Source organism: Lacerta agilis, chromosome 17 (assembly GCF_009819535.1).
Source record: "Lacerta agilis isolate rLacAgi1 chromosome 17, rLacAgi1.pri, whole genome shotgun sequence".
In the NCBI taxonomy this organism is placed as follows: domain Eukaryota; kingdom Metazoa; phylum Chordata; class Lepidosauria; order Squamata; family Lacertidae; genus Lacerta; species Lacerta agilis.
This window is the reverse complement of record NC_046328.1, coordinates 124,536-146,626: the sequence shown is the minus strand read 5'-3', so window position 1 is coordinate 146,626 and position 22,091 is coordinate 124,536. Positions and strand designations below refer to the sequence as shown.

At 47.4% G+C, this 22,091-nt stretch overlaps 1 protein-coding gene across 1 annotated transcript in view; it reads right to left on the bottom strand.

Annotated features, from left to right (window-relative positions):
* Positions 1-22,091, bottom strand: part of MYO18B (myosin XVIIIB) — a 235,905-nt gene that overhangs the window by 93,553 nt on the left and 120,261 nt on the right. The window contains exons 27-28 of the mRNA XM_033174542.1: positions 16,816-16,940; positions 12,745-12,899 (exon numbers count right to left, since the gene is read on the bottom strand). Coding sequence (XP_033030433.1) covers positions 12,745-12,899; positions 16,816-16,940 — 280 coding nt within the window. The remainder of the gene's footprint in view (positions 1-12,744; positions 12,900-16,815; positions 16,941-22,091) is intronic.

The following is a 22,091-nucleotide window of genomic DNA, read 5'->3' as shown; positions in this document are numbered from 1 at the left end:
CGCCCCTCAGGAGGGGGGTGGGCGAGCGGGGGATGGGGGCGTGGCGCTGGAGCGGCGCTGGGCTTTGCGCGCCTTTCCAGCGCTCCAGCTCGGGCTTGGGGAGGCGAGGGCAGCTGGCTTGCAATCCGCCCGCCGGCGCGCGAGCGCCCGCCCGCCCGCCCACCTGCGGGGGCGGGGGCGGGTTGGGGAGGGGGCGCCCGGTATGCCGACGGGCTCGCGGGGGCGCCCCTGGGGGGCCCAGCGCCCTGGCGCACCGCGCCACCAGCCCCTATGGATGAGACGGCTCTGATCTGCAAGTTGCCCCCATCAAGGTAAAGCCACGCCGGGTCCCGTTTGCTCTCAAGGCTAAGGTGGACGAACAACTTGACAAGCTGATCGAGCAAGGCATTTTGGAGCCGTTTGACCACACCAAGTGGGAAACCCCCATTGTCACGCCTGTCAAGCTGGACGGGTCGGTGAGAATATGCTCAGACTACAAGTGCACAATCAACAAGGCACTTCAGCAGCACGCTTATCCGGTTCCCGTCGTTCACCACCTGCTGCATTCTTTGCTAAACTGGACCTTGCCCAAGCCTATCAACAACTGCCCGTTGACGACGCCACTGCTGAAGCTCAGACGATCACAACCCACCGAGGGGCGTTCCGATGCCGCCGGCTGCAGTTCGGGGTGAGCGTGGCTCCTGCCATCTTTCAAAGCCTCATGGAGCGTCTCCTGCAGGGGCTTCTGGGCGTGGTGCCGTATTTTGATGACATGTTGGTGTCCACAGACTCAAATCAGCAGCTGTTTGAACGCCTCTGCACCGTGCTGACCAGGTTCCAGGAGGCCAGGCTCAAGGTAAAGAAAGAAAAGTGCCAGATCACCAATCCGCAGGCAGAGTTCCTGGGCTACCTTATCAACGCCTCCAGTCTTCACCCAACTGCATCCAAGATCCGGGCCATCCAGCAGGCCCCGATCCCAAGGAGCAAGATGGAGTTGCAGGCATTCCTGGGGCTGTTGAACTTCTACAACATGTTTCTGCCCCACAAAGCAACGCTGGCCGAGCATCTCCACTGCCTCCTCAGCACGAAGTCACCGTGGTCCTGGGGTCATTGGGAAACAATGGCCTTCAACGCAGTCAAAGCCCTCCTCTCATCGGACAGTGTGCTGGTACAGTACAGTGAAGCCAGTCCACTGGTCCTCGCCTGCGACGCCTCGCCCTTTGGCATCAACACCGTCCTCAGTCACTGGTTTCCAGATGGAAGGGAAGCACCGCTCGCCTACTTCTCCCGGATGCTGTCTCTGGCTGAACGGAATTACAACCAGCTTGAAACAGAGGCACTGGCACTTGTGGCTAGAGTGAAGAGGTTCCACGAATACCTCTACGGGAGAACCTTTGACCTCATCACTGACCGCAAGCTGCTTCTAGGCAACTTCGCTGGTCCTCTTGCCACACATGCTGGGATGGACTGTCTTTCTGGGAGCCTGCAGCTCAAGCTCATCCATCGCTCTGGAAAATTGCTGGGCCACGCCGATGCCCTCAGTCATTGCCCTCTTCCAGCACTTGTGGAAAACCCGGCCCCTGCTTCATCACTCCTCCTGATTGAGGACCTCCCAACAGCACCAGTATCAACCACCAATGTGGCCTCCAAATCTGCCCAGGACCGCACCATCAGCCGTGTGCTCAACTGGGTGTGGAGGGGGGGCAGAAGGGCCCTTCGCGCCAGAGTTCCAGCTGCTTGCAACCAGACAAGGCGAGCTCTCAGCTCATCGCGGCTGCCTACTGTGGGGAGACAGTCGTGGTTCCCCAAAGACTCCGCCAATGCATCCTCGAGGCTCTGCACATCGGTCACCCAGGGATTGTCAAAATGAAGGTGTTGGCTTGGTGGCCAACATGGACAATGCGATCACCTCTTGGGTTGCCTCCTGTCAAGCGTGCTAAGAGTCGAGACCTGCACTACCAGCAGCTAAGGGCAACACCTGGGAGACGCCCAAGGCACCCTGGTCAAGGTTGCACATCAATCTTGCTGGTCCCTTTCACGGCCGGACCTTTATGGTAGTGGTGGACGTCTATTCCAAATGGCTGGAGGTGGCCCTGATGCCTTCCACCACTACCGAGGCTGTCATCCAGGTGCTGCGGGGCCTGTTTGCAACTCATGGGTGTCTGATGTCCTCGTCTCTGACAATGGACCTCAGCTCACATCAGGCACTTTGAGCGGTACCTCTTGGGGCTGGGCACCCGCCATGCCCTAATGGCACCATTTCACCTGGCCAGCAACGGGCAGGTGGAAAGAATGGTGCGCTCGGAAAAAGAGGCACTGGCGCGCCTGGACCAGGGGAACTGGCATGAGCGGGTCACTAAATACTTGCTCGTGCAGCACATCACACCTCATGTAGCCACAGGGTGGAGTCTGGCTTTACTGCTTATGGGCCGCTGCCTCAGGTCTCCGCTTGATCAGCTGCACCCGGACTTTGGTGTGGCTGAGCCCCAGGGCTGTGCTAATGCGCCGTAGTCCTTTATTTTGGGGGATTGGGTTTTTGCCCGGAACTTTGTGGGGGACATTCTTTGGGTGCCGGCCACGGTAGTGGGAGTCACTGGGCCCCGCTCGTACCAGGTGGCACTCGAAAACAGACGCTTGTGGCGCCGGCACATAGACCAGCTAAGGCGCAGAGTTGGGAATTTGGACAATACTGCTGTGTCCCCAACTGCAGCCATCAGCTCTGGAGCAGACACTAACGGAAGGCGAGGCTCCACCTACATCTCCCTCACAAACTGCGGACATGAAGCTGAGCCAAGCTGCTGCAGTTGTTCTGCCTGACTCCCTTGAGACTCAGACAACTGCCTTGCCTGACCTTCTGCCGAGTCCGCTCACGGCAGTTCCTTCAACACCCCCGTTGGTCACACTGCAGTCGCAGCAGGACTTGGGCAGCCAACCGGAACTCTGATACTGACCCTCGGCTGTCAGGTAGGGTTCCCAAGCAACCAGCTTATTTAAAAGACTATGTTACCAACAAATTGCACACGTAATGCCGCATTGTAAATAGAACTCATGTAAGTATGTGATGGTGAGTCTTACGGACAAATATTGTAGATAGCGAAACAGTTATGCTTGCGTACTTGTAAAATTGAAACTGATATGCTTATGTGCCTTACTGAAACCAATAAGAGTATTGCTGTAGGTAATGGAACCACTATGATTGTAACTAATGCCTTAGCTCAGTGGGGAGGGGTGTTATGTATTGAAGTTCTCACCCTGGCCACCGGGGTATTGTGTGTGTTATAAGCATTTTAAGGTCATATATAAAAATTAAATGTTCATAACTGTTATACGGACCACATGTCTGAAGCCCCACAGATTGGTCCTCACATTTCTCTGAAAGGTTAAAGCAGGAAATCTCCCCATTGTCTCTTTCCTCACAAATCCTGTCCTCACAAATCCTCTCTTAAGGGCACATTCAAGATATAAACAGGGTGTGAGCCTGTGACCTAGATTCAGGAATTAAGTAGTTATAATAACAAGAGTAGTTAAAACCCAAATAATGCAATCAGGTACTTGCCAAAACAACGCACTCAGATTTCTGCTGTAGGTATGATGTATCTGGGGGGCGGTCTTGGGGCTACACCCCTTCTGTGATGTATGTATGATGTTTCTGGGGGTGGTCTTGGACTCCAGGATGGGCAATTTAAAATGTCTATATAAGGGCTTGCACGCATGGCTCTGGGTCCCTCCTCCTCCCTCCTGTATGTGTGGGGAGCACCCTGTTGCAACAGCTTTTAATAAAGATCAGGCTTAACAAGCCGCCTTGCTTTCCGTTAGAACTCTGGTTTGGTGTCCTGTCATTTCTGCGCAGGCAGGGGTTTCAAAATAACTTCCTGCCAAGGTTCAGGATTCCACCCAGAATTGGAGCCTTTACTGGGATAATTCCCTAAAATTCTTACAACAATTTTGGCGATTACGGAGGGACAACCGGTTTCACTGGGAATTTGGGGTTGCTGGGGGTGAGGAAGCCCAGCGCGCTCCCAACCAGTATGCAGGGAGGGCACCCAGTCTTCAGCAGACCAAAGTTCCTTGCTGTAATCAGGAGCCGTGGCGGGACTGATCAGAGGAAGCAACGCTGATCTTGCCGGCAGAAAAGGGGAAGTTTTGCATTAGAGCAGGTTTTCTTCAATCGGGATCCCGGGATGACAGAGCGCTCGCAAAGTGAGTATGAAGGAATTTTAGAACACGAGGTGGGCTAAGTAGCCACAGCAACTAAAAATCTACCTTCTCTGCCCTATCCTTTCTGCTCTCCTCTTGGACTTTGGTTGCAGCAAGGCTGCCAAGGCACAGTGATGGGCCTTGTCCTTACATCTAACGCAGCGCCCAGAAGGAACCGACCCTGCTCGCTCCTGTCACCCTGACATTAGAGTCTGAGCTGACTATCTCTTTTTCTTACCAATCTGGGTAGCCAGTGACCCAGCTCTGTTTCCTTTTCACTTTCTTGTTTCAGACAAAGCTGCAACTGCCGAGCTATGACCTGAAAGGACGTGACTGGCTCGTGTCAGAACGCAAGGTTGTCTGTTCCTTTCACAAAATCTATCCAAGATCTACCTCCTTGGCATTGCATATGCAAGCATTCGAGGGCAGGTGATCTTTTCCTTATAGTGTAGTAGGCAGGAAAAGTTGCAATGGGACCCTCGGCAATTGATGACCAATGGGAGGGTTCCATAGGTATTTAGCCGCACCAGACAGCTCAGTAGCCAGGAAGGGCCAACGGCTGTGCTGCCTAGCAGTTAAGTGCAGACAAATGGTAGGCAGGTCACAGCGTCAACTGTGGGATCTTAGATCCAAGGGTTAACATGTCCAGGAGAAGTGAGGTCTGCACCCCAACTGCAGTATAGAAGGGCCTGAACCATAAGAAATGGGTATACCCCAGTCTAAGGAATCCTTACTCAGACTTCCGACGGAAAGGAAGCCAACCTGTGGCTTACTTCTTGCCAAAACTCTGACAGCCCCCTCCAATTTGTACTTTTAAAGTAGTATAACAGACTTATAAAATTGCAATTGGTACAGGATGAGGGAAACAAAGAGTTGAAACTTTGAAAATGTTTGCTCAAAACTTTGAAAAGGAGACTCTTCTCTTGGGCCATGTGCTCTGTACTTAATTTTTCCTGCTGCAAAAGCCTAAGTTAAGCACAAGATGCTTTTACAAGATAAATGCGGTGTCTGGCTTTCATTAGCCTTAAGTAGGTCTCCTTAAAGTAAAAGGTCTTTTGAGGAATCTTAAGATTGTTTGTAAGGTAGAATTTCCATGGCTGTGTCCTAAGATTAACCCAGACACAGATTTCCCTTTTTGAATTTTTTAAAATGTTTTTTTTTTTTCCTTTTTCTGTCTGAGCTTTTCTTCCCATCATCTTACTTCTGTGTTTGAACAGGTAAATCTACTCCTGACTAAGCTTCCTTTACCAAGGAAACTGCAAGGGGGGCGGGCAATGTTTGCTAAAGGCACTCATCCCTTTTTCCCTTACTATGTGTGGTTATTTTAATTCTTAAATTACTCCTATACATTGGTTCACTAGGCTTCAATCTATGGCTGTTTATATTTGTGGGTGGTTATATCAACTCTTTCCCTATCTAGTCTTAGGAAAACTGTTCACTTGTATCTTCCCTTAAAGATCATTTCTCTAGGGACTTGCACTCTTTAGTCTAAGGAAGTAAACTCTCACTCAAACTATCTTAAGATCTGCTAAAGGGTTCTGTATAAGTTGGGTACTTTTATTTCCCTCTGTCTTGTTTGATTCCTTAGTACACACGTGCTGAAGAGGGGAGTTATATGATGCATTGTATGTTGTATGTCATGCAAAGATGCTAGGTAGGTAGGTAGAGAGAGAATGTGTCTGTAAGGAATGAAAAAGTGAATTTTAAATTTTGGTGGTGTAGTATAATGGGCTGAATTCAGTCAAGCATTTGTCTTTGGCAGAGAAGGATATCATGCATAGTATCTAATGGGCTTTCCCCATTTTATTTATTTTAATGCTAGTTCAACAACAGTTTAACCACATACAAATCATAATTAGGATGGATGGGTTTTGCCCATTCTCACATACATAAGTGGGGCAGGGAATTTAGTCTGCTCATGGCTTGAAATTACTAAGAATATATTTGAAATGTATGAATTCTGACTCTCTGGCCATTTTACCTCATACATAAGAGAGTGGGTGATTGTTCCGCTAATGACCAGAGGGGGAGCACACAAAATAATAATAACCCAAATTTTTGAAACATTTTTGAATAGAAATCTGTACATTTTTGAATAGAAATTTTTGAAACATTTTTGAAATAGAATCCTGTAGATAAAGGAGGCGATATAGCTCCCAATTTATTTGGTGCAGTAAACATGATTCATTAGCGCTGAGACTTCATTAGGAATTTAATTTGACCAAACTTTTATTGCAGCTTTTTGGTGGAAGGGTTGGGTTGCCTGGATGTTTAATTTGATATATTTAAAGTTTAAGATTTATAAGCCTACTTCCTAAGCAGCAGAAACAGGAAATAATATGTATCAGAAATGTCTGAGGACATCAAACTAGGAAAATTGATTTAAACTGACTAATCTTTCTCTTCCCCTTCCTTAAGTCCCTGTTGGGGGAAAACCAATCATGGGCTTTATTCATGGTAATTTAGCCAAGAGGTACAACACTTTAAATGATACAATAGATTGCTCAATCATGAACTCTGTACTGCACAGAGGCTATGTTAGCTTGGGGAAAAAGAGAGAGGAGGAGGGGGAGTGAAGTTTGAACCAAGAGCTGACAAAGCTATGCCCTGCAGGGAGAAATTTATTCAAATTCTTTAGGTAAACTGGAACCATTGAGTGAAAACACCCTTTGTGTCCTTTGCTGGGGGGGGGGGGATTAAGTACTGGACCATCAAAAGTTAAGAGGTTGCCAAGTTCCAAATCTAACATGCAGAATTCTTTCCAGAGGTAAATATCAGAGTACCCCCACTCTGATTTTGCCTCTTGAGTAGTTTTTTTTTTTTTTAAGGGAGGGGAAAGAAACAGCAATTTAAATATTTAAACTAGTTTGAATCCCTGCTATATTAGTTGACATCCCTCTATTTCTTGTGGCTTGAACACTTCTCTTAAATAACAAACAATCAGTTTTCATTTATTTAATCAGGTTTGGTTTTTTTTGCATTATGTCTGAAATTAATCAAAGCACAACCAACTATTGTTTTAGAACCGTATTTGTCAGGTAGTTTTAAGCAAACCTATTCTTTTTTCTTTACCTTGTTGCCTGAGTATTTTTATTAGTTCTGTCATTTGTGGCTAGTTCAAGGTACTAACACAACTTTAATTGCCACTCATCTTTTGTGATATTAACTCATTTTCCAGTATTTTGCTATTAACATCCTAGCCGCTGTTGTCGTGTAAAGAAACACTCTTTTATTTTCATTTGGGATGCTTATCGTTAATGTCAAATAGGAAAGCTTTGGTTTTCTTTAAAATAGTAGCTTTTATTTTATTTTATTTTATTTTATTTTCCCTTTGGGGACATGTCCACCATATGTGGAATAAGGTTCTCTCATTTTGTCTGCATCTCCTACACCTACTGCTGATATTTACTTATTTTGGCTGTCACCATCTCAAAATCAGATAGCACGTGGTGAATTTTAAGTTTTTTCAATCATTTCCCCCATTTTCATCTTGATTGGATAGCCACAATCATGTGCCCATTTCACCATCACCTCCTTCACCTCCTAGTCCTTAAGGTTCCAGTTACAGTGGGTAGCCGTGTTGGTCTGCCATAGTCGAAACAAAATAGGAAATTCTTTCCAGTAGCACCTTAGAGACCACTGAGTTTGTTCTTGGTATGAGCTTTCGTGTGCATGCACACTTCTTCAGATACCCACACGAAAGCTCATACCAAGAACAAACTCAGTTGGTCTCTAAGGTGCTACTGGAAAGAATTTCCTATTTTGTTTCGACTATGGCAGACCAACACGGCTACCCACCTGTAACTGGAACCTTAAGGACTAGGAGGTGAAGGAGGTGATGGTGAAATGGGTGCTACTGGAAAGAATTTCTTAAGGTTCCAGTCAATCCAATAATAATCTGTGTGGTTTTGATAATATATTTGAATTATTTAATATTAATTTATTTATGTTTAAATCCGCTGTCTTGGTGTCAAGTCCATTTATTTTTATCTGATTTTTTTTCTTTAACTGGTAAATCTTTTTTACTTTTGTTTTCTTATATATATATATTGTATTTTAGCATATAATAACAGTGGTAATTATATGGAAATGTGATAATATTGAAATGAATAAAACGCTTAACACTCGCCAAGATTTTTTTTGTTTGCAGCTTCCCAAGAAAACTCAAGGAGATTATCCCCTTTTTGGCTTTTACTTCTTCCCTTGATAACTGTGTCTTTAAGCCCCCAAAACCCTGCCCCCTTACAGGATATCCCTTCTACAGATGTAATGCAGACCCAATGATGGAAAACCCACAGCCCAATTCCTTGTGACTGCAACACTATTTGTTACCTGCAGCAGCAACAAGAAAAGACACCAGAGTGGCCACAGCTATCTCATTCCAAAGGATATAGACCAGGGGTTAGCAAACCTTTCCAGCAGGGGGGCCGGTCCACAGTCCCTCAGACCTTATGCGGGGGCCAGACTATATTTTGAAAAAAAAATATGAACGAAATCCTATGCCCCACAAATAACCCAGAGATGCATTTTAAATAAGGACACATTCTACTCATGTAAAACACGCTGATTCCCGGACCGTCCGTGGGCCGCATTTAGAAGGCGATTGGGCCGCATCCGGCCCCTGGGCCTTAGTTTGGGGAACCCTGATATAGACTGAGGGGTGGGGCTGACCAAAGGGGGAAAGCTGAATTGCAATGACATTCTCCTTTTGACCTCAAGACTCTGTGGCCTAGGATTGAAAAGATATGTAAAAGCAGCAAGAATTGCTTCAAGATATGTTTCTTATATATAATTATTATGTTTTATGTTGTGTGAGATTAAGCAGCAACATTGAACTATGTTTGACGGTATATGTTATTTCCACAAAAGGGGGGAGAGGCAATTTTTGTGTGTAATTATTTTTTTATGTTTAATGTTTAATGTTTTAATGTATAGTAGTGTATTATTGCTTACACCCCAATGAAAGAGTCTCAATTTATTACATTTCCTTGTTCCAGTTGGCACTCTGCAGTGTGCCAACCTTCTCTGCCCATTTTTAAAATTGTTTTAAAATTCACTTCACCAAGAAAAAACTTCAGGGTCCATTAACAGAAGATACATGAGGGTTATATGCTTTGATTTAGTAGGAATGGTCCCTTATAGAGTTAAAATGATTAATTTGGACAACTGCCCTTTTTGGAATGGTTTTCCACAGGTTGGTTTGAAAAGTTGAGAACCATGGGGCTATATAATTCTAATTGGACTTAGTTTGAATTCTGCAAGTGTATCCAAGGTGCCATTGGCTTTCGTCCCTTTAAATAGCAAGTGAGCAGGCTCAACTCCTTCGAGCGCAGGACCAAAGCCAAGAAACCCCAAATATGGGCAGGATGGGGCATTTCTCTCCAGGGAGTGTCACCACCTAGCTACATGGGGTACTGCTTTAGGTCAATCAATGCAAGCCCTTATACCTGGGATGCATGTTGAGGGGTATTGCTGTGGTATGCTGAAAGGTCAAGGGACCACTGAGATCACAAAAAGACAAAAACAAACAAACTGCACTTTCTTGTCATTAGACCTTCCTACTCTGTGGGTTAAACCACAGAGCCTAGGGATTGCTGATCATAAGGTCGGCAGTTCGAAAGCACGTCAAAGTGCAAGTAGATAAATAGGTACCGCTCCGGTGGGAAGGTAAACGGTGGTTTCCGTGTGCTGCTGTGGTTCGCCAGAAGCGGCTTTGTCATGCTGGCCACATGACCCGGAAGCTGTACACTGGTTCCCTCAGCCAGTAATGCGAGATGAGCGCCGCAACCCCAGAGTCAGACACGACTGGACCTAATGGTCAGGGGTACCTTTACCTCACCTTAATAAGTGTAAAGCATAGACCACCATTGAGAAAATGTTTCTCCAAAAGTGCTAGAATGCCACAAGTAAACTTCTTCAGATTTACACGAAGACATCCATTTACAACATACCTGGTTATTATTTTGTAGGGCAACAATTTTTTAGAAAAAAATATATAGCCCCAAATGGGGGAATTGTTATAAGAATTTTAAGGTCATATATAAAAATTAAATGTTCATAAGTGTATATATGGACCACATGACTGAAGCCCCACAGATTGTGTCCTGAATGAATTGACCTCAACATTTCTCTGAAAGGTCAAAGTGGGAAATCTCCCCATTGTCTCTTTCCTCACAAATCCTATCTTAAGGGATATGAACAGGATGTGAGCCTGGGACCTAGATTCAGGAATTAAGTAGTTATAATAACAAAAGAGTAGTTAAAACCCAAATAATGCAATCAGGTACTTGCCAAAACAACGCACATCAGATTTTCTGCTGTAGGTATGATGTATCTGGGGGGCGGTCTTGGGCTACACCCCTTCTTTGTTGCATGTATGATGTTTCTGGGGGTGGTCTTCGACTCCAGGGCGGGCAATTTAAAATGTCTATATAAGGGCTTGCACGCATGGCTCTGGGTCCCTCCTCCTCCCTCCTGTATGTGTGGGGAGCACCCTGTTGCAACAGCTTTTAATAAAGATCAGGCTTAACTAGCCGCTTTGCTTTCCATTAGAACTCTGGTTTGGTGTCTGTCATTTCTGCACAGGCAGGGGTTTCAAAATAACTTCCTGCAGAGGTTCAGGATTCCACCTGGAATCGGACCCTTTATTGGGACAATTCCCTAAAATTCTTACAACATGTATATAGTTTTCACTCAGGTCCACGTCAGTTAATTTAGGCGGGAAACCCTGGGCTGTTGTTGTTACAATGTTGCCAGCTGGCTGCTGTTGTAAGAATTTTAAGGTATTTTATTTATATATAATAATTGTTATTAATGTGCCAAAACAAATAAGGCCACATGTCTGAAAAACAGCACAGGAAGACAGGCCTCACTCCATTTTGACTCCCAACTGACCAAGTATTTCTTTGTCTCAGGAACAATGGGGGGTTGCCCTTCCAGCTACTCAGCAGCCCCCTGCCTGAGTGATAATCTCTGGCATCCTGATACCTGCGTGCGTGCCATTGTTCGAGGTCTTTCTGCTTGCAAAACACCCTGCTGCAGCAGTTTTCTAATAAAGGGCTATCACCTTGCTTTGGGAGATTCTGTATCGTCTCTATTTGTTCTTAGGTGCTCTTGACAGGAGGGGAGCCCTGCTGAGGCTCTCCCTCGGGTTCGTGGACTCCCTTTCTAAGCCTGGGAGATCCAAGGTTTTTGGCAGTAATTGGGAGTCCTTAAGAGGCTTACAGAAGGCAAAGCAACGCAACTGGGAAAAGGGAATTTGTTCTACAGGGCAGGTATAGCGAAGACCCAGGACAGCCCAGTGCAAGCTCCTATACAGTGGTACCCCGCTAGACGAATGCTTCGCTAGACGAAAAACTCGCTAGATGAAAGCATTCGTCTAGCGGGAGGCTGCCCCGCTAGACGAAAAAGTCTATGGGGCTGCCTCGCAAGACGAAAAAATTTCGTCTTTTTTTTTTTTTCGTTTTGCGGAGCGCGGCTCCCATTGCCGCTCCGCAAGACGAAAACCCCGCTAGACGAAAATTTTCGCGGGACGAATTATTTTCGTCTAGCGGGCACCACTGTATAGACTTTGAAATTGCGCCCCTCCAGCTCAAGACCACCCCTCCATACATCACAAATTGGGAGGGTCTGTTAGCAGTGATCTGGGCATCCTGGATCCTGCCCCCTGCCTCCTCTTGCCCTCCACCATCACCCATCAAGTGAAGCAAAAGATATTTACATTTCCCTATTTCCCAGCCAAGTTAATCACACCCTTTTGTCTGGCAATCAGGTATCAGGATGCCAGAGATTATCACTCAGGCAGGGGGCTGCTGAGTAGCTGGAGGGGCAACCCCCCCTTTGTTCCTGAGACAAAGAAATACTTGGTCAGTTAGGAGTCAAAATGGAGTGAGGCCTGTCTTCCTGTGCTGTTTTTCAGACATGTGGCCTTATTTGTTTTGGCACATTAATAACAATTATTATATATAAATAAAATGCCTTAAAATTCTTACAACACTGCCTATGAAAGCAGGCCAGCTGAGTTGTTTGTGGTTCAGTTTAGTCCCAGCTTACTTATAAAGAGATATTTGGAGAAATCTCTGTGTTGTCTGCTATGTCCACCCACTACTTAATAATATAAAAGTAGCCAGCCTCTCTATGGGCCTCAGTGTTTGTGTCTCAGCCAGTGTGTGTGTTGTGTTGTTGCAGACAGAGTGGCTCCAGGACTCTAGTAAGTCAGTAACTAAGACTGTGCCTCTGTGAAGAGTCAGATAGCTGCTATGAGCACTCTGTGTATGCTCTTTAACTATGCTGTTTCTGAACAACATTATTTTCTTCAGAAAAGTTTTATTCTGTTTATGAAGAAGTCTCTGCATTGATTAATTTACCACTGCGTGACATTAGTTGGGAACCCTGGTGAAATAAAGCCACACTATTTCCTTTGAAAGAGGGCCCATAGGAAATGGGGTGTTTCCTTGGCTTCCCCAGTCCCCGCTTCAGGTATGTTCAAATTGTGTTGCACTGAATAAATAGCAGATCTCAGAAAGTCTTAAAAAGATCTAACTCCCCAGTCCAACACCCAAATCTTACTTCTTCTGCTTCTTCTCCAGCTCATGGTTCCGGCTTTGCTGGATTTCCATCAACACTCGTGTATCTCCCAAATCACACGTCAGCTGCTTACACTTTCTTTTCAGCCGCTGCGCTGTCTGTCTGGCACCTTCGTACGCCTTCTGGGCCTCACCTAGCTGCAAGGCAGGGAGCGCGGTGGGTTGAGAAGTGAAAACAAGAGAGACCTGCACAGGAGTGTCACATACTCTCTGAAGCATATCACCCAATGGATGTGGGTCCCTTAAAACCCCATTGCCACTTGCCCACTTGCCAAGCAGATCCCTGCAGAAAAACCACAAGCAGCTGGTATTGCCCTCTTCCACTGCTTGCCAACAGCAGCTGGAATTCAGTGGTAGCTGCCTCAGACCATGGAGGGTCCATTGGGACAAAACTACCCAAAGGCCGTTCTGCTTCCCACAGTGGCTGGCCAGGTGGCTGGGAAAACCATAAGCAGGGAACTTAACCAGTGGCTTTACTCTTCTCTTTGTTCCCAGCACCTGGTATAATAACAATAATAACTTTTTAATTTATATCCCATCTATCTTGCTGGGTTTCGCCAGCCACTCTGGGTGACTTACATCATACCGGTATATAAAAACACAACAAAGCATCAAACATTAAAATACAAAATATCCTATACGAGCAACAAACAAACCAATAAACCAATAGAAACCAATAATAACAACAACAACAACCAACAGTTTACAATTATACCCAAATTAAAATAACTGCCAACTCCAACTAAACAAATGGGTTGGATGCAAATGGGTTGTTTGCCTTCACCACGGCCCTCCAGGATGACGAAAGCTTCATTACTTTTTAATGTGCCATGAATTTATGTAGCTATTCTTGCCCATTCCTTCAGCCTGGGGATTATCACGGGGCAATGGATTCAAACTACAAGAAAGAAGATTCCACCTAAACATTAGGAAGAACTTCCTGACAGTAAGAGCTGTTGGACAGTGGAATTTGCTGCCAAGGAGTGTGGTGGAGTCTCCTTCTTTGGAGGTCTTTAAGCGGAGGCTTGACAGCCATCTGTCAGGAATGCTTTGATGGTGTTTCCTGCTTGGCAGGGAGTTGGACTGGATGGCCCTTGGGGTCTCTTCCAACTCTATGATTCTATGATTCTATCAGCAGTTCTTCAAGGGGGCTTTGGGCTGGAAAACAAACCGCAAGTCCACCCAGGTTTATTTTTAGAAGGCAGGCACCTGCCCTACACGGAGTCAGAGCATCAGTCCATTTAGCTCTGCTTCTGTGCTGTCTGCAGTGGCTCCCTGGGCTATCAGGCAGGGGTCTTTTCCCAGACCTCCCTGGAGATGCTGCCACAGATGGAATCACAGGAACCAGGGACTCTTTGCATGCAAAGCAGGTGCTCTAAACTCTGAACTACAGTCTTTCCCTAAAAGCAAAGACCCCAGTGCTCATGGTTCTGAATAAAAGGCTGATTTGAAATGGGATCTCAGAAGCTGCCTTCTCCTGAGTCCAGCAATTGGTCCATTTGCCTCCGCTTTGTCTGCAACAACTGGCAGAAGCAGCTCTCCAGGGTTTCCTGCAGGGGACATTCCCAGTCCTTCCTGGAGATGGAGACAGGGATGGAACCTGTTACCTTCTGCATGCAAAGCCAGTGCTCTTCCATGGAGCTATAGCCTTCTTCATCACAGGTGAAGAGGAAGCATTAGATGCCCTAAGGTGATCTCATGGCAATGTCTGCATTATTTGAGAGGGGTTTTAATGAAATCTGCAAGCCCCTGCCCTCATTTTAGCCAAAACATGTCTCTCTTTTCACACACATACTTAAAAGTCCTCCAAAAGGAGCCAACAATGCTTATATTTTGTGTAATATTAAGAATGTAAGTAGAACCTGCTGGATCAGGTCAAGGGCCAATCCAGTCCACCCTCACAGTGCCTCACCGGATGCCCCAAAGGGAAACCCTCAAGTAGGATTTGAGCAGAAAAGCAACACTCTCCCCTCCTCTGCTTTCCAGCAACTGGTATCCAGAAGCATCACTGCTTCTGACCATGGAGGCACAGCAGTGCCATCCTGACAAGCAGCCACTGGCAGCCTTTTCCTCCATGAACTCGTCCAAGACTCTTTTAAAGTCATCCAAGTTGGTAGCCATCCCATTGTCCTGGGGGAGGGAGTGCCCATGTTTAACTCTGTGCTGCATGAAGACGGACTTCCTTTTATTGCTGTTTTAATCATTGGAACTCTTGGTGCGTTTATTATAGCTGCCTAGCCGTTGCACAGGGAGGCCCTCTTGTGAGGAGCTACCCCAAGGGTGGGACAGAAATAAATGATAATGGTAATAAATGTATTACTGCTTTGCTGAGTGTGTTTTTATTGATGCTCCTCTCTCCTTGATTGCTCTGCCTCTGCTTTTATTGTCCCCTTCTTCCACTCCTTTCCTGCTGCTGTTTTAAAAGGGGTTAATAGTCTTGTTTTATTGCTGCTTATTGATCTTTGTATTCATTGGTATTTTGATGCCTTTTTTGTCATTAGCTGCTTCACAACATTTAAAGTTGAACGACAGGGGAGAACATCATCTAATTAATTAAGACCAATTAAAATTAAATTGATTCTGCTGCATCAATGAGCCAGTCATATCCAATCTTGAAGCCCACCAGGTCCCTCCAAATGTTTTGGACCACAGCTGGAGCAGTTGGAGGAGAAGAGGGCAAAGGCTGGAGAATGAATTGTGAGTGGAGAGGCATCCTTCTTCCATCATTGGGACCCCCTGGGGAACTCACCACACCTGCTGCACCTGGAATTGGGTGTGGAGAGGGCAGCTGGCTGCTGAGTGGGGCACACCTGTGAACAGCCTGAGGAGGCTCCATCCACCTTGGGCCTGCCCATAAAAAGCATGCCTGGAGGGAGAGACTAGGGAACTGGCAGGAGCTTCCAGGAACCTTCTCCTTTGTGGGAGATTTCCGAGGAACAGCTGTGAGTTAGTTTAGGCCAGGGGTCAGCAACCTTTTTCAGCCATGGGCCGGTCCACCGTCCCTCAGACCATGTGGTGGACCAGATCATAATTTTTTTGGGGGGGAGCAAATGAACAAATTCCTATGCCCCACAAATAACCCAGAGATGCATTTTAAATAAAAGCACACATTCTACTCATGTAAAAACACGCTGATTCCTGGACCATCCACGGGCCGGATGGAGAAGGCAGCTGGGCCGAATCTAGCCCACGGGCCTTAGATTGCCAATCCCTGGTTTAGGCCCTGGGTGCAGGTGCCAAGGTGGGTAAGTTGAGTCCTGGGTGAGCCCGAGAGGGGTGGGAGCAGGACAAACTGATACTGGCTTACATGTATTTAGAATTTTTGTTTTACTGTAACATTTTTATATGTAACTGTGTATTTTTGTAAAATCCGTTGTGGTTCAAGTTGTCTGCTGTTGCTTTAGTTTTTTGTACACCACTTAGAGAAATGGTCTTAAATATAAAAACTAAAATATAAAATATGCTCTCATCAAGTGCTAGCTGGGGCTGGTGGGAGTTGCAGTCCAAAACATCTAGACAGCACAAAGTTAGGGAAGGTTGATCTATACCAATTGTTTGCACTGAGAGTTGCAGAATAGTCCAGGCCAGTGGGCACCATTAACCACTGTGTCAAAGGCATAAAGCCAATAGGGACAAAGACCCAGAAGGAGTAGCAAGCCAGCAGGGAGGACATAAGAGAGAATAGCCCTCTTCTCACTGTGGGAAGTCCACAGACAGGACCTGAGCACAAGAGCAGCCCTCTCCCCTCCTGTGGTTGCCAGCAACTGGTATTCAGAAGCATTGCTGCCTCTGACTGTGAAGGCAGAGCAGAGCCATTGTCAGTAATAGCCATCAATAGCCATGAATTTGTCCAATCCCCCTTTAAAGCCATTCAAGCTGGTGGTCATCACTGCCTCCTGTGGGAGTGAGTTCCCTAGTCTAACTATGCACTGCCTGACATCCAAGGGCAGCTTCAGGAAGACTCTCATGACAGGCTCAGTGATCTGCACATGGGAGCCTACTGGAGGGAAGTGTAAACACACAGGCCCACCCCAGCCAATGCTCCTTGGCCTGCCTTTTGTTCCAGCTCCTTTTTGAATGTCTGCTCCGCCTCCAGCCTTTCTTCCAGCTGTGTGATTCTTTTCCGGAGAAATCCAATCTCAGTCTGTGCACAGTCCATGCGCATCTGCCATTCGTCTCCTATTAATGCCAAAAAAGACACATTTACATTGCACATCCAAACTGCTCAAATAAAGTCCATGCAGATGCTGTGGCACCCAAGCAGGCACAACAAAATGGCTTGTGGCCACAGGATTTTCAGGGGGCCTAGTGAAGTGCTGTGTTATTAGAGAAGTGTCAACCAGGATCCTGAGCTGTAAAGGGCAGCTGTTTACAGGAAACCAAATGTCCCCAAGCCAGCTCTGTGAACCATTCCTATGATTTTATTTTATTAGAGCATTTGTCTTCTGCTTTTCCTCCAAGGATTTCAAGGTGGCTTACATGCTTCTCCCCATCCCCATTTCATCCTTAGAACAACCCTGCAGGGTGGGTCAGGCAGTGGGACCATAACCATAGCTGTCAACTTTCGGATTTGAAAATAAGGGATCACCTATCAGTCACATGGCAGTGGTGGGCGGAGCCAGAAGCAAAAGTGGGCGGAGCCTGGGCGGAGTGACGAAAGAGGAGGGGCGGGGCGGGGCGGGGCGAAGCCGCCTCACTATCTGGCAGGAAGGGTCGCGCGGGCTCCTCCCCCCGCTGCTGTTGTTAGTGGCACACTATCTAGCAGCGCCCCTCTCTTGCCCTCATTGATTCTCCCGCGCCTGATCTCTGCTAAGCCGAGAGGCGCCGCCAACGTTCGTCCAAGTTTGAATCCTCCCTGCCCCCACCTCCCCCCTCAAAATAGCGGGGTGGAGGGAGGAGGGAGAGGAGCGTGGCCGGGGGGTGGGGGAACCCTTATGTAGAGAAGGCAGGGAGTCTGGCTACGGAGTCGGCCCGAGGGGAATCTCCCCCATAGCCTCCCAGAGCAAGTCTCCTCCACACCCCCTGCACCACGGGGTCTAGGGGCAGCTCCAGTTAGGTGCTGCTGCTGCAGCCTGAGCAATGAGCGAGCCGGGCTCCTTGGGAGAACTCGGGGACACCGATTGGAAAGCGGAGGCCCAATAAGAGACAAAAGCAGCAGGAAGGTTTTCTGTTTCTTTTCTTTTTTTCTGCGCGTAGTAGTCTGGAGCGACAGGAAAGAGTTTTCTCCTGTCCCAGGCGAATGTTTGCAGGAGCTGCTGCCTCCTCCTCCTCCTCCTCCGGGACTTGCTGGGGAGGAGAAGGCGGAGGCTGGCAGACCAGCGAAGGCGACGTGCCGGCGTCGGCGGCGAAGGTTGCTAAGGGCCGGGTTTGGAGCCGCCCCCCTACGTGCTCCTCTCCTCTTTCTCCCCCCGCGCGCTCACTTGCTGAATGTGAAAGAAGCCGCACGCACACACGCCTGGCGCTGGAAATGGAAGCTGAGCCGGGCGGCAGGATGCACGGAATGGAGCCTTGCCTCTCTCACTCCCGCCCGACAGCAGCGCGCATGAGGCTCCCAAGCTCGCTCTACGTGGCTGAGGTCGCTCTGCCGGGCCAGCCAGCCCCGTCTCTATTTCACTGCCTCTGCCCAGACGAGGGGCCGGCTCTGCCGGGCGGGAACGCCCAAGGGCCTGGCCAGCGTGCCGCGCCCCGCCCACAACCCGGGAAAATACGGGATATTGATTCATACGGGATAAACGCGGGAAACGCGTATAAAAACGTGAGAATCCCAGCCAATACGGGATACTTGACAGCTATGACCATAACTGGTCCCACATCACTCGGGGAGCTTCATGGTTGAGTGTGGATTTGAACCTTGGCTTCCTGGGTCACCGTCCAGGACTCTAACTACGGGCTCTTGATTGGGCGTTAAAATGCCTCTGCAGCTGAAGGAACACCTAATATGCCAAACCTGGGGAACAACTGGATTTTATACTCCAAGGACAGGGTATCCCATAAGGTGCAGAAAAGGGCAAGGGAAATGATCAAGGGGATGGAGCAACTGTGTAGAAAGGTCACAGCATTGGGAACTGTTTAGAGAAAAAGCGAGAAGAGGAGACATGATATGAAGAGTGTTGGATGCAATTCATTGGTACAATCAAGTGCAAGGTTCCTTATTTCCCTAGAGTGGGCACAGGCAGGGGGACATCCAGTCAGTGTACCTTCATGTCCCACTTGTCTAGAGCTTTCTCCTCCTGCATGTGACCTGGGAGATGGGCATGGTTCTGACTGACTCCATAAAAGAGCCAAGTCACAGAGCCATTTTCTCAGTCTGTTTTGTCTTTCTATTGTCTTGCTGCTCTTTTGCTGCCATGCTGTTCTCCTGCAGCCATTTTGTTGGCTTAATGTAATTTTGCTGTCTGTTGACTCTCAGCCAGCAGCACATGAGTTCAGTCTCCACATGAGATGAACTCACACGTTGTTTGTGTAACTACCAAGTAAAGCCTGCCTTTCAGCAATCAAATCGTGAACTGAAATGTGAGTAAACCTTTTGTTAGTTTACTCAGTTTCTTGTGTCTTTATACTTTTAAGAGAGATCAAAGGGGACACCAGGAAATAATCTTAACTAAGAGATTCAAATGAATCCCCAAACTAGCTTCTAGCTATATTGAGGAGAATCTGCTCTGCTATAGCACTTACTAGCCTGAGTGAGTGAAGGAAGGATAATACTTATTCAATATGTCATTTCCTACTATCCTTAACATTGCCACAAAAAGTGGGTAAAAAGTGGATAGAGGGGGGAAATTCCTCCACCTCTCAGAGCACCAGAATGTGTGGATGTCTAATAAAGCTGAATCCTGGAAAATTCAGGACAGATAAAAGGAATTATTTTTGGTGACATCTTGGTTAACCCAATAAAGGTATTGTCCTTATACACTTTCTAACATTTTTATTTAATGATTCTGATAAAATGGAGCGCTCTGCTTGAATGCAGTGTACCCAGCCTGGTCCCCTGAAGATGATGCTGAACTACAACTCCCATCAACACTGAGCATGCTGGGCAAGCTGGCTAAGGGGCTGGTGGGAGTTGGGATCCAACAATATATGGCTTAAAGGTGCATCCTGTTTTCCTTTCAAAATAGCCCCATTGATTTGAAATGGCCTTGAACAGAGATGCTGAAAGGTAACAGAATCATATTACGGTAGAATTGGAAGGTATCCTCAAGGGTCACCTAGTCCAAGTCCCTGCAATGCAGAAATCACAGCTAAAGAATCCCTAACAGATGGTCTCCCACACTCTGTTTAAAAACCTCCATGGAAGGAGAATCCACCACCATTCAAGGGAGTCCATTCCATGGACTGGGGGGGGGGCGATTGCAGAGAAGTGGTGGGAGGCACCAACTAGGGAAACCCCAGGGGAAGAAGGCTCAGAGCCAGGGGGTTGGTGGTGGGACGATGAGTGGTTGGAACAAAAGGGAGCAGACTGGGAGGAGGAGGTGTCAGAGGCAGAAGACGTAACAGGGTTTAGTGACCAAGAAGAGGCTGTGGCAGAGAGCCGTTCAGACTCCGAGGCTGAAGTGGAGGCTGGAGAGGAGAGTGGCTAAGAGGCAGAACTGAGACAGGCGGATAAAGAATCCAGGGAGTCTCCCCCTCCTGCTACAACCCAACCACCTGGTCTCCTAGAACATGCAGAGAAGTGAAAAGAGCAGAGCAGAAATTGGTTATGCACAGAGGCAGTTGGCGACTGCTTGGGAAACACCTGGCAGGCAGGAGCCTTAGGGAGCGATGGGAAGAGTGCTGGGATCACCAGGCCTGCACTGTTGTGGATTCTTTGAAGAGTTAACTTCACTGACACCAGGTTTTTTGTTGCTGACCTAAGCTTGACATGTGGCTCTTACTGTCAGATAGTTCTTCCTACAGTTGAGTTGGGCTCTCCTTTCTTGCAATTTGAATTCATCCTCCCCTCAGCAGCAGCAGCAACAACAACAGAAAACAAGCTTGTTCTACTTTCCAGGCAACAGCCCTCCAGGTATTCAGTCTCCTCTTTTCCAGGCTAACCATATACAACTCCCTCAACTGTTCCTCATAAGGTTTGCTTTTTAAACCCTTCATCATCTTGGCCACCCTCTGCACAAATTTCAGCTTGTCAATATCCGTCTTAAATGATAGCAATGATGCTGTCACATCAGAATCTGCTGCACTAAACTTGTGAGATAGTTTGATGGAGTTCCTCGACCTACATGGCTGCAGGGCTTAAGCACATGTGTGGGGCACACAACTGAAAGCTGATGACTTAAAATGGTATGACTTCAGGAGCTGGTGCAAATTGCTGAATAGTACCATCTGTATCAAAGAAGTGGTGTTTGGATTGATATATTGTAGGCCAGCTCTATCATTAGGCAGAGTGAGCAAGTGCTTCAGGGGGTAGATGGTGGGGGGACAGTGGTGGCATCCCTTAACTATTATTTTTAACTTCCCGACCATTCATCTCCATCAGCGGACAGAGCTATGCATGTAGAGGTTTGGAGCTTTTAGAGTTAACAAGCTCAACCAGGTTGTCCCACCCACAGGAGGAAGAGCGTCACCGGATGCTCTGTGTACTGTTGTACTGTGTAATGTGATACTTTCTTTTTCTGTTTCCGGAGAACGGAGAGAAGGGAGTAGCCACCAACATGGCTTGCGACTCTCCCGGAATGTAATGATTTATGCCTTGTAAAATAAAGCTTCTAGATTAGAAAGAAGCCGGACTCTGTTGTCTGTAATATGCTGGCATGCACACACCCCGTTGCGTGAGAGAAGATAAGAAAAGAAAACTCTGCTGAATAGCACAGGAGACGGCAGCAAGGAGAAACGCTTCAGGCAGGTACGCGCAGCGGAAACGTGCCGGGCTCCAGTTGTGCTAAGGTTGGTTTGAAGTGTTTCCAACAATCAAAAACTCTTCAGGTTATGGATCCAAGCTTTTCCCCATTCTGGATTGATTCTGGAGCAGTTCCAAGGATCCAGAACGTGTGTGCCAAGCTGAGAAATGCCTCCCTGGTTTGGACTGTGATGGAGCATCCAGGGAAGTTTGCTTTGCCAGCAGGAGCATTCAGCAGTCTGCTGAATGGCTCAGGAGCCTAAAACCTGCTGCCAGAGGTTGGAAGGCAGCAGGGAAGCCCAGATTGAGGTGTGCCCAAGCAGTGTACCCTCTCTGGTGAAACCCCCATCTGTGGAGCCGGGTGAGAAGCTACAGATTCGTAAGTACGCTACCCCTGGGCAAGATGGAGGGAGCCATAGCATTCCCAGCAAGGAGGAGGGAAGCTTTTGTTTGCAAGCACCCCCAGCCTCACAGCTTCAATGCAGAGGGCTGTTCCC